Raw genomic sequence first — 13,234 nt, forward strand, 5'->3', positions numbered from 1 at the left:
TACTGCGTGCAACACACGGGCAGGGCCTCAGAGACTCAAAGAGGAGCAAGCCTCCGTTCTAGCTCAGTGAACTTTTCATTGTGGTAAATCCATTTTCTCTTCCTCCTGGGCATCCAGCAAGAACACATTTCTCAGCTTCCCTTGCAGTTCAGTATGGCCTGTGGCTAAGTTCTGGCCAATGGGATGTGCATGGCCGATATCCCTTCTAGGTTTGGCCCAAAACATCCTAGAAGATTGCAGAGTCTTAAGATGCAAGGCGCTGGGGTCCCTAAATCACCACCTGAAGGGCTGTCTGCTAAGCATCTGATTAAACTTTATGTGAATCATATATTTATGTCTGTTGTGGTGAAGTCCTGAGATTTGCACCGACGACATGTGGTGCCCAACCAGTATAATCATCATTTAACATTTGCATAGAATTTTACATTTGCAGAATGCTTTCGCATATCAAAGGATTCTGGGGAGCACCCTGGCAAATACGTCCTATTTTAATTTTTCTTCCCATTTCACAGGAGCTGAAACTGATGCTTACTGGGGACTAAATGCCTTGGTCATAATCGCAAAGGTGAGACAGAGAGGGCAAATATTCCATAGCATGGGCTCTCAAATTTACACAAAATAACCGAATCGGACAGGGATGGCGCTGAAGCTAAAAGAAGGCATACGAAAAACGATTCCTTAAGAGGCTCTGGTGGAGCAGGTAAGATTTATGGTGAGCGTTTACAAATTCAAAAGAGAAATAAGAGACGGAACACGGAGAAAGTTCTCGTCAGTTTTGACATGCAATGTGAGCGGCGAACAGAAACACAAGAAAGTTGGCATTTGCTTTAATGATTCAAGGGAAGTTGGAGCAAAAGCAACGCAGTTTTCTGAAGGAAAACAGGAACTGGTAATCCGATACAAATCAAAAAAATATTTACTGAGTGCCTGCCAGACGGGGGACCTTCCAAAAATGTACAGAGGATACAGGGAGGAGATAACAAGGGCGCAGCTTGTGCCTGAAGTGCCTTCATAAGCTACCAGGGGAAACAGTCATAAAAGACCTCAACGCAACGTGGACAAACACAAACGTCAATAGGAACGGTAATCGGGCTCAAGGGACACAGAGGTGACATGGGAAAGTGAGGTGAGAAGGACCCTGGAAAGACAGGTAAAGCTTCGCGCAGGAAGCAAAATATCCAGATTGACCCTGGACGGGGTACCACCGCGGAGGAGGGTTATAAATACATGACTTTATGAGAGCCACGCATAATTCCAAAAAGAAAGGTTTTCTCACCTGAGGAGCGGTGAGCAGGTTGCTATATAAATCATTAAATGACTCCAAAGCATGACCGTTGTCCAGGGGACAACGCAAAAGTATCATGTGCATCTGTCTGTTGAAACACGGAATCGCAAATTTTTTTTTTTTTTTTTGTCTTTTTGCTATTTCTTGGGCTGCTCCTGCGGCATATGGAGGTTCCCAGGCTAGGGGTCCAGTCGGAGCTGTAGCCACTGGCCTACACCAGAGCCACAGCAACGCGGGATCCGAGCCGCATCTGCAACCTACCCCACAGCTCACGGCAACGCCGGATCGTTAACCCACTGAGCAAGGGCAGGGACCGAACCCGCAACCTCATGGTTCCTAGTCGGATTCGTTAACCACTGCGCCACAACGGGAACTCCCGGAATCGCAAATTTACAGGGACACCATAGGTAGGGAGATGTCTATTGCTACGGAGACTGCCTGGCTTCCAAGGACTTCAATCAGTGACCAGCACTGCGGACCACAAGGAGACGTGCCTGAGTTTCATTACGCCACTGAGAGGCAGCCGGTAGGCTGCTAGCCCAGATGTCCCGCCAAAGAGGGGCCACCTACCATGAACAGGGCTTCATAATTTTCAATCATCTTCTGCACCACGGCAATGATGGCTGTGCTCTCTTCAGCTCGAGCAGAACTCTGGACCGAGAATTCTTTGTCTGACGACTTCTGCTTGTGCAGCAGGTTGGGTCCAAATATGGTGGCCAAGTTGAGAGATGTCATTTTGTTCCCCGTGACCTACAGAAGCAGAGGATACAAGGATGCTTGTTAGTTTTGCTCTTCAAGATGCTGAGTCGTCCAATAAGCAGTAGAGTCCTTGTCCTGTCCCTTTTCTTTCTGCAAGGACTACATTAGCTCTGTCGGGATGCATGGGAAGCACCATCATTTCCCTGGGGCTTCGTATCTTACATCGAAGTTCATGGCTCAGTGGTCATCTCAACAGCCTACTGACTACAATTTTATAACTCTTTCATCGTAAAACTGGTACTTATAAAATTTCTATCCTGTCCGCTCTTAAAAAACATTAATGTCTATCCATCCATTCATCCCTCCAGCCAACTGACCATCCATCCGTGCATCTGTTCATCCATCCATCTAGCCCTTCATCCATCAATCCATCATCTATTAACCCATCCACTCAGCACACCATAGGCTAGGCATAACTAGGGTTCTAATTATTTTAAATGTTCCCAACAATGATCACAACTCAGTCCTTATTTTAAAGAGTTTACATTCTAGGGGGCGAAGTAAACTTCTCTAGTATAAGTAGTGAGTACCAAGCACGAAACTATCAACTCTGAAGGTCCCAGGGATACTCCAAAGAGGTAGCGACATTGGTACAAAAGCCTGAAGGAGCAAAGAGATTTCCGGGCTGAAAAGCAGGGTTGCTGCCTCGCAGGGGGCAGTGTGACAGTGGTGAGAAACACCATCTGCGAAGACAGAAACGTGTCCAGCACGCCAAGGGAACCCGGAAAGCTCAGCTGCAGGAGAGGCAGGCAAAGGCCAGGTGAAAGTCAACGCATACTGCCCCTGGTTGAGAACCACCGGTCCAGGCATGTTTTTCGTTCTCTTGGCGAAATTATTTGAATGTCTATGACTGCCCAGGTAAGCAGGGGAACTGAAGCTGCTTGGTGGGGACCCTTGGCCTAAAGATCTGCACAGCTTTTGAGAGGCATCTGGGTGCACAGCAAAAAAAAAAAAAAAAAAAAAAAAAAAAAATTCACGCCCAGAATCAATTCCTGACTCACAGCTGGGCCAAAACCTCCCGAGTCCTGACTTTGTCCCACGGAGCCTGGAGCTGGTGGCTCCCCATCCCTGCGTGCCCAGCATGGCACATGGGGTGTGTTATTTTTAGAAGGCAAGGCTGTTTTCAGGTTTGCCGCCAAGGGAACTGATTTCCCGTGGCAAACACGGGGAACTTCCAAGCAAGTGCCCTTTATATACAATGACGCTTCCACTACTATTCTCTTCGCTTCAGCTCAGGGATGTAAGACTTGACAAGTTTGGGGGTTGTTTTTCATTTCTCTTCCTGGAACTTTACGGCAGAGGAGAAAAATCAAGCATGTGCCATTTTCGAATTCATCCCTTTCGAACTCAGAGGCGTCTGGAAGGCTTTCCCCTTTCCTCTTAGTATCAGGGGTCTCTCTCTCTCTCTCTTTTTCAAAACAGGATCAAGTCGAAGATTTGTTTTCTTTTAAAAGAATGTTTAACAGGAGGACACTCCAGAACTCTGTTTCCGCTCTCCTTCTCCTGCTGCTATTCCGGGAAAGCAATACAATCCCTCTGAACAACTGCACAGAGTCCAGCTGCAGACCATGCTGCTGTGCTTTGTTAACGCTTTTTTTTTTTTTTTGTTAACGCTTTTATGCTTCGCTTTGCTTTGGGTTCACTGGTTTTTGTTTTTTTTTCCCCTAGGGCCGCTTCCCTCGGCACATGGAGGTTCCCAGGCTAGGGGTCCAATCGAAGCTGTAACTGCCAGCCTACACCAGAGCCACAGCAACTCGGGATCCGAGCCGCGTCTGCCACCTACACCACAGCTCACAGCAACGCAGGATCCTTAACCCACGGAGCAAGGCCAGGGATCGAACCCGCAACCTCATGGTTCCTAGTCGGATTTGTTAACCCCTGCGCCACGACGGGAAGTCCTTGTTTTGTTTTTTTCAACTGGAAAGGAGACTCGGTCACAGAGGGCATCCACTCTTGCACCTCCTGTTTCAGCATATCTATCTACCCATCTATCTACCTACCTACCCATCCATCTCTCTATACTTATGATTGGGTAATAGAACGTGTACTTGGACTTGGCTCATGATGTCATTATCAGCCAATTCAAGGAAAACATTTATCGCTACTCAAGAAGCATCGTGGATCATTTCCAAGCCTCACAGTGATTACAAGTTTAGCACGTCGGTGGGGGAGCAAAGGATTTGGAGTTTGGGGTTAGCAGAGGCAAACTATTATACATGGAATTGGATCAACGACACGTCTTCCCATAGAGCACAGGGAGCCATATTCAATAGCTTGTGATAAACCATAATGGAAAAGAACGTGAAAAAGAATATATATACATACACATATATGCATGTCTGAGTCACTTGGCTGTACCACAGAACTTAACCTTGTAAATCAACTATACTTCAGCAAGATACATTTTTTAAAAAACGTTTAGCACATACAGTCCCTGGGCTGGAGGCTCTGCACAGGCTGTTTCAATGCCTTCTCACTATGCGCTTGGGAAGCCGCTGCTGCTGTTGTCCTTATGTTACAGATGAGCAAAGTGAAGTGCAGAGCCCGGCTCCAGGCAGCCCCCTGCGCCCCCCGCCACTCACTCTGGCTGGCAGAGCCGGAACGTGGGAAAACTTGGCTCCAGAGCCGGGCCCGGAGCGGGGTGAGGAGCAGGAGGGTCGGGGTTCGGGTTAGGTCCTGCTACAGTTCCCAAGCCAGACTCTCATTTCTTGGAGGCGTGTATCTCGTCCAAGGTCAGTAATCCCAGCCCTGTGTTGCTGGTTCAGAACTTGTTTTTTTTTTTTTTTGGCCTCATAGACTCTCTGATGAACTGAAAGGCCAGCCCTGGACACTCTCCCCGCAAAACTACATTCACGCCACATTTTCCATGCCACGCCAGGGGGTTCTTAGACCACCTGAAAAACCACTGCTCAAGAGGTTTCAATTATGATCCTGCAATGTTCTTTCTAGAAGAAATGAAAGCTTTCTTACACTGGAGTATTCCTCCTTTTCCCCAAGGAGCAAAACAAATAGCAAACTAAACAACATGGAATAAAACAAAACAAGCACAAGACAGCAAGCCGCCACCGTTTGATAAAATCCCACTATTTTTTCCCCCAAGAAAAGCACTGATTGACCAGTCAATCATTTTTCTCATGCCTTTCGTTGAGACGTCTTTAAGATCCTATGAGTTAGGGATGCATCAAAGTTTAAGCACCTATGAGAAAGGAAATATTGTATTCATTTTATAAAGGAGGAAGCTCAGACCTGCCCCTACCCCAACCCTGTTTTCCTTCCTCTTCCTCTATTTTATACAAACAAGGTCACGAAGCAAGGTGCTGGCAGAGTCTTGGGTGAGCCCCCAAGCTCCTTCATGCGCTGGTTCACTTTTCTCCCTGTTGCAAGCTGTAATAAGCACCCAGCAAATTTGTGATACATCTACACAGACACACAGACACGTAAGAGAAAACGTTGGAAAATGCCTTGTTTCTTGACTATATTTGACAGTGGAATGTTTGTCTCACCCCAGTCTTCCCAGTCTGAATTCTCTCCCTGCTCATGCCAAACCAACTTCAAAAACAGTGAACAAAGAACCTCTCTCAGTCCTCTCCCTCCCCGCCTCACTTCTTCAAGAAGGGGTTTTCAGCTAGCTCCCATCCCCATGCCATGCATATATGGCTCATAGACTCAATCCCTACACACTCTTGGATATGTAGTTTAAGTTCAGTCTCCTGCACAGAGCTATTCCTAACTTGTGTGGCCCATAGTCACCACTTCTCTGACATTCTGCAGCGATGCTGAGCTGCATGCTTTAATGCTAAATTTTCCTTGTGTGTTCACCCCCTTCCACCTCCTAGATGCCACAGCATCCTGGGATTGGTAACCAGAAAATTCCTCAACAATGCTGACTGGTTTAAAGGAACACAGAGTTGGCGCTCAGAACACAAGTGATTCAAATACCAAGGTCATTCTTACATGGAAAGATTTATAATGTGAATTGCCCTCTTCCGTATCACTGCTCCTACAAAAACCTGCTACCTCACTCTCCCCCTATCTCCAACCAATCTACAACATGGGTTATATCACTGTAATCGGATCCTTCCAAAGATTCATGGTGAGAAAGAATCAACCTACCCCCTAACAAAGGCATTCGGGATTCTAGGAACACAGCCCAATGTCCCCCCAGACCTCATCAGTATGTTCCCACCCTGCAGCCTTAATTCCAGCCCAAGATGGCAGCGCCACTTGTCTCCCTGTAACTTCTAACCATTTCACGGAAGCCTTCCTCTCCTCATATTTCCTCTGTTGCTTTCATTTTTGGTTACTAGTCCTTCACTTTGATTCAAGGTTTGGAACAAGAGTGTCTAGAAACCATTGTCATTTCTTGGTTCCTGTACACTTTGCTGTTGTCAGAATATTTTGATATTCCTTCATATAAACTCGTTTTCTCAATGACTGCACAGGACCAGTTGAAGAAACCTTATCTCCAGAATTCAGATAAGGAAACCCAGGTTTAGGGAGGTTAATAGCTTTGTTCAAGAACACATGATCAGTGAGTGAGAAAGCTAGCAAGTGTTCCCAACCAGGGGTGATTCGGGGCGCCCCCTCCTCCCTGGGGAAACCTGCCAATGTTTAGAGACACTTTCAGCTGTCACACCTAGGGCAGCATCAGTGGGGAGCTGCTACTCGCATCAAGTGAGTAGCGCTAAGCATCCCACAACGCACTAGGCAGCCCCCACAATGCAAAATTACCTGGTCCATCATATGGAAGTTGGAAACTGTGAGGCAGACCCCCCCCACTCCCGAACAGAGTTTTTTTTTCCTACTTACTATTCTATTTTTCTATTTGCCGTAATTTAGACCAGTCTGGGTTGGAGGCACAATTGGGACGTTGCTACTCAAGGGACCAAGTTGACTACTAGCCAATCTGACACCTTTGTGTGCATTAGAAAAAGGACCCCTTCTTCAAGATATTTTACTGCCATCTGCTGGGATATTGTCCTGATAACTGCAAATCTGCAGCTACTATGGGGTCCATGCCTCCCCCCGCCCCCGAGTTGTGAATGTACGAATACACAACTTGCACGACCATAAGTGGAAGCTCCCTGGGGAACACTGGGTAAATAACTTAACCCCTCCAGCCTTCCGTTTCCACCTCTGAAACATGAGGACAATGATATCTCTCTTGCTTCACGGAGGGTCGGCTATACTACTTGTCTAAAGCCCCGAGCACAAAGCACACGCGGTGGGAGATACAAAAATGGCAGCTAGTGGGTTGGCATGCCAAGTGCCATGTGTACTTCGCCAAGAACATTTTCTTCCCTTTGCCATAGGCAATGCAGTCTTGTTCAACATTTGAACTGAAAAAACGTCCCCAAATGATTTTAAACAGGCACAAATGAGTTCAGCTGGACATCTGGCTTTCCTCAAGGTCTTCTAATCACCTAAGACCCAGCGCTCTTCTCACACAGCACGTAAGCAATGGTAGAGAAGCGACTAGACGTACCTAGGAATTCAGACAAGGCTTTGCCGTCACGCAATGATTAGACAGATGATTCTACAGCTTCTCTCATTTCCATCCTCAGTAAACGCTGACACCCAGACAGGTAATATAGCTCCTTAACAATTATAAGAATTATATCTACTGAAGAGCTGTGTCTGCTGAGATAAGGTGTCTGTGCCATAGTATGAAACCTGAGGTCAGCAGAGGTTTCACCAATAACGACTATAGAGATAAACGGATAACTCGGGAAAGTTCCATTCTCACACTGATATGGAGGATAAGAAATGCACAACTGCCTTTCCGGATCAAAGTGAAAAAAATTGCATGTGTCTATGGCCTTTGGGACATAAATCTGACAGACACAGAAAGGAATCCATCACACATCCGAGTTCTGCCTAACAGGATTTAAAATAAAAGCTTCTGGGTTAAGTGAGTAAGTTTGGAATGCCTTCTTCTGGTTGATTTAAAATGTGGATCCAAGGTCAAGGAGAAGTATGACTGCATGATATCAAAGAAGGGAAACAAGGAGTTCCTGTCTGGCTCAGTTAAATGAATCTGACTAGCATCCATGAGGATGCAGGTTCGATTCCTGGCCTCGCTCAGCTGGTTAAGCATCCGGTGTTGCCATGAACTGTGGTGTAGGTCACAGACACAGCTCGGATCCCGAGTTGCTGTGGCTATGATGTAGGCTGGCAGCTGTAGATCTGGTTCGACCCCTAGCCTGGGAACCTCCATAGGCTGCCAGTGTGGCCCTAAAAGACAAAAAAAAAAAAAAAAAGGGAAACAGGTCTCCTGTTAAGGTGAAGATTAAATAGGTTGGTTGCTTGCAAATATGTCACTTAACATTGAGGCCAACAAGCATCTCCTTTGTCCAAGGGAGAAACTGAAAAACACCTTGGAGCACATGAGAATGACCAAAGAGAACCAGGGCCCAATACCCCAGGTGGGGGGCCAAGTCCAACAAGAACACCCCAAAATGAAAAAAAAAGTATTTTGATCTTCATAATAATTTAGTTCATAGTCTTTTTAAAATGTAGCACATATTACTCAGATAAAATTTCTAGGTTTTTTTCCAAAAAAAAAAAATGTATACTATACAATATATCATGGGAAGGACAGGTATTACTGCAGAAAAAAAAAAAAAAGAACATTTCCAAATGGTCCATAGGATTGTGCAGAACCTGTCTCTAGAAGTTGACACCACATAGCATTGAGATGCATGGAAATGGTCAGTAGGTATGCCTCTTCAGTTCCGTCTACACCTGGTTTTGAAGCAGGATCCACCCTTGGTTGCATTGGGCCAGTCCCTGTTTTGGAGGGCGGGCTGAAGGAGAGAAAGAGGACCTCTCAAAATGAAGACCCTGGACTTCTAGCCACAGGGCAGATGGGCACTCCAGAACAAACTGGAAGAATGAAGTGGTCGCATTACATTTGGGTTCCAAGTTAAAAAAGCAGATCAAATGAGTTATACGGATAGCAATCTCGCCCCTCCCCATCTCCATTACCCCATTTTTTTCATGATTGCATGCACTTCTGTAGTTCATGGTTTGTCTTCTTCACACAAGTGGAAATTCAGGGCCTTGAGTGAAATGTCAGCCTCACTTGGCAGCATCATTGAAACATACAAGGAGTTTAATGGCCTATGCGCGCTGAGGAATTATCCCTCCGGAGAAAACCCTGAATCAGTTGTCTTCCTACATAGATAGGTCAGGAAAGGGAGGCATCATTTTCTCCAGTTTGATCAAATTGGTAACTCTTCTTTTTTTAAAAAAAAAAAAAAAACTGAAATATAGTTGACTTACAATATTGCTTTCGTTTCTGGTGTACAGCATAGTAATTCAGCATTTTTGCAAATTACATTCCATTATAGATTATTCCAAGACACTGGGGATAATTCCCCAAGCAATATGGTATTTCCTTGTTGCTTATCTCTTTTATGTATCGTAGTGTGTATCTGTTAACCCCACACTCCTAAATCGTCCTTCCCCCACCCCTCTCCCTGTTGGTAATGTTTGTTTGCTAGGTCTGTGAGCCTGTTCCGTATTGTGTAGACACCCATGTGTGTTACTTAGCTCTCCCCTTTGCAGGGGGAAAAAGGAAGAGTCAGAGCCAGGGGTCGCAGCGGCGGGGTTCGCACCTCTTGCCCATCTTTGCTGACGTTGTCCTCGGCGTGCCTGGCCACGATGGAGAGGAACTGCAGCAGGCGGTGCAGTGTGTCGCAGTTGCAGGGAGGTAGAAGGTAGATGAGAAGCTGCAGGGTGCCCAGCTGTTCCTCCGGCTCCAACACTAGGTAAGGCAAAAAGAGGAGCTCTAAGGATGCCAAAGGGGAACTCACACCATTCGGGCTCCGCTGTCTTGAGAAAGGGATTAGCAGGGCAAGTCACAGTATCATTCCTTCACAACTTAGCAGTAAGGGTCTACGAAGAATGTACAGATAAATGGAGGAAATAGAACATCCAGAGAAATCACTATAACCCAGCTTAGAAAGGTAACTTAACTTCCCTTATTTTCTTCTCCCTCTTCTCCTTGGGGTCAACCATCACATACTTTTATGGGTCACTCGTTCATGGTTGGTGGCCACTGGCTAACAATGACTGAGAACTGGTAGGTGTCCGTAAATGTGAGTTTATAACAGAGTTTTCTGTGAAGCAATCTGCAAGAGGTACACTTTGGGTTGGCAGTAACCAAGACACAGCACAATGCCAGTGTCTTCTCTCTCTTTTGTGATCCTATCTTGATGGCAGCATGGAGGAAGAAATACATGGAGGCTGACACAGTTCTGGCCTGTTCTGCCTCCCCCTCCTTTTCTCCTCCACGGGATCTGTGTCTAGAGCCCTGAGGCAGCCATGTTGAAAGCCCTGGCACTGGGCTATGCCATCCTGCTTTCCCTGGGCTCCAGAAATGCAAGCTCATTTTTTAGGCATAGACAACGTAAATTCTCTATTCCAGAGCATCAATTTACAGCACTCTCTACTATCCTAGAGTCGTTTGCAAGCATGCCATTTTTTTTCTTGGCTACTTCCATGTATTTTATTGCACCTCTCTTCTGGCTAATCCCCCCAGGGTAAATCTCAGAAAGTTCCCCCAAGAGCCCGCTCATTCGTGACCAATAAATCAGGGCAAAACATTAGGAAACACATGTACAAGGTTTTGATGAGTGAGTTGGACAGCCCAGTAACCCGGGGACGCATTCCTACAAATGGCTGGATTACTCACAGAGAGTATTGATGAAGGCTGTGTACAGCTCCCTGGTGAGAAGGGGGTCCGGCATGTCCCTCAGGAACTCCTTCAGCAAGGCAGCCACGTCATGAACGCTGTGCTCTTCCTCCAGGGAGACATCAACCCCACGGTCAAATTCCTCACGCAGCTGGAAAACCAGTGGTTCGGGGGGCAGTCTTACAACACCATGCCTCAACGTTCAGTGCCCAGCAAAACAAGTGCTGTGACATGTAGCCTCTGGTATTAAGTTTACCCACAGCCGGAGAAGGAGAAGTAAAAACTATGTCTCCTTGATCTACAGGGTCTGTGCAATCCAGCCATATATGTATGTATGTATGTATGTATTTCAATGCTTTATTTATTTATTTGCTTATTTATTGCTCTTTTTAGGGCTGCACCTGCTGCAGATGGAGGTTCCCAGGCTAGGGGTCGAATCGGAGCTACAGCTGCCAGCCTATACCACAGCCACAGCCACGTGGGATCCGAGCCATGTCTGTGACCTCCACCACAAAGCTCGTGGCAATGCCGGATCCTTAACCCACTGAGCGAGGGCAGGGATCGAACCTGCGTCCTCATGGATAACTAGTCACATTGGTTTCTGCTGAGCCACGACAGGAACTCCTAAATGTGTTATTCAATAAAAGTACCTGTGGGTGTACGGTTAATGATGCAAGCACAAGGGCTTGATAATGACATCCAGAAGGTTGGGAGGAAGAAAGAGCTCAGGGGTTAGGTCAACTATCAATGTGGGAGAGAGGAATTCATCTACTACACAGCAGTTTTGCCTGTCAGCAAATTCACCACGTTGGAACTTTGACATTGCACAAAAATACTTGCCAAGGCGGTGAAGGGATTTTTCTGCCAACAATGAAATGTAAAACTCTGATAGACCATTTGTGGCTAGGGCTTGAAAGATGACAATAACTAAATAAAAGCTGCCTTAGGTTCGTCAGAGCAGCCTTATTCACAATTCCCAGGAAGACTCCCTGCCTTAATCATTATACTGGGTCCCTGAGCATTTATAACGGTAGGAAAACACAATGGCCAGAAGAAGGGAGTCATAACTCTACACCCTACATTCATCACAGACGGCTCAACTTCTCTTCGGTATTGTTCTCTGCTGTAAAAACAATTATGTGAGTTCACAAATCTACTCTATGCAATAAACTTCTGTAAGCGTTCATTTGCTCATTCATTCCTTCATCCATTCATTCACCCCGGATGCACGGCACACTTCCTGTGTACCTGGCTTGGCTACAGGTCTTCGAAACATGGTGATGAATTAAGAGGCAAAGCCCTCAGCCTCCTCCAGCTCTCAGGCCGACAGACAGGTGAGAAACTGGCAATCCCACCAATGAGTAATTAGCTCTTAATATTGTGACAGTCCTTCTGAAGAAAAAGTGCAGGGTGCTAAGAAGCGATATCCCAAGATAAAATGGTGAATTAGAGCATATTTCGTACTTGAAATCTAACCACTCATTATATTTTGGGGAGAATCCTTCAGTAAATCTTCATGCAGCGGTTTCCCGTTTGGTGGATCCAGCTACAATTGGGGAATCATTTTTGACACCAGCCACCTCTCCACCTGATGAGAATGCCCATTAGCTGTCCTGATTCACTCATCAATTCCACGCAACTTGTCTTTAGTGAAGACGGTGTGTATCTTCAGAAGGAAGAAGCCTTCCATTGGCACCCGTCTTACCTGTGATCATTCAAACACCCCCTGAGACTCCATCATACTGTGACTGGTGGGAGCGTATAGAGAAGCTACTCAGAAATGACTTTGCATAAGCTTGAACTCTGCGCGAGGTAATTCAACTGAAAGTCAAGTGACATGGACAATATAATCTTCACTTTTCACTTACTTGTCTCACTCTCTTTTTTGAGCTTCCAACTCGGAATATCCCCACGGTCTGGAGGCCTGCAAATAAACCAACAAATTGTCAGTCCTCTCTCCTGGCTTGAAACTGGAGGAAATCAAAATAGACATAAATGAGAATGCAGAACCATAGTAACTTGACAGCGTGCACGGATGCATATTTATCCTGCACTCTATCCACCAGGCACCTAGGAGCCAGCTCTGCAAGCACTGGGATCATTTTGTGGTGAATGTCTCTGGTGAAAACATTTTCATGGGATATTACATATATTCACAGTTTCTCCATATAAAAAAAAATGATGTAACATCTTCATCACTCAGAAAATATTTATTTATTTTTACGGCCACACTCGCAACATATGGAAGTTCCCTGGCTTGGGGTCAAATCGGAGCTGCAACTGTTGGCCTATACCACAGCCACAGCAACGCCAGATCCAAGCCACATCTGCAACTTATGCTGCAGTCTGTGGCAACGCTGGATCTTTAACCTACTGAGCGAGATCAGGGATCGAACCACATCCTCACAGACATGAGGTCAGGTTCTTAACCCACAGAGCCACAATGGGAATTCCTACCCAGAAAAATTAAACACGAATTTTAAATGAATTTC

The 13,234-nt window shown here is 46.0% G+C and overlaps 1 protein-coding gene across 5 annotated transcripts in view; it reads right to left on the reverse strand.

The window, feature by feature from the left end:
• Positions 1-13,234, reverse strand: part of ARHGAP6 (Rho GTPase activating protein 6) — a 530,729-nt gene that overhangs the window by 31,332 nt on the left and 486,163 nt on the right. For all 5 annotated transcript variants that reach the window (XM_021080043.1, XM_021080046.1, XM_021080047.1 and 2 more), the window contains exons 6-9: positions 12,611-12,666; positions 10,743-10,893; positions 9,664-9,812; positions 1,856-2,035 (exon numbers count right to left, since the gene is read on the reverse strand). In XM_021080043.1, coding sequence (XP_020935702.1) covers positions 1,856-2,035; positions 9,664-9,812; positions 10,743-10,893; positions 12,611-12,666 — 536 coding nt within the window. The remainder of the gene's footprint in view (positions 1-1,855; positions 2,036-9,663; positions 9,813-10,742; positions 10,894-12,610; positions 12,667-13,234) is intronic.

Source organism: Sus scrofa, chromosome X, assembly GCF_000003025.6.
Source record: "Sus scrofa isolate TJ Tabasco breed Duroc chromosome X, Sscrofa11.1, whole genome shotgun sequence".
Lineage (NCBI taxonomy): Eukaryota > Metazoa > Chordata > Mammalia > Artiodactyla > Suidae > Sus > Sus scrofa.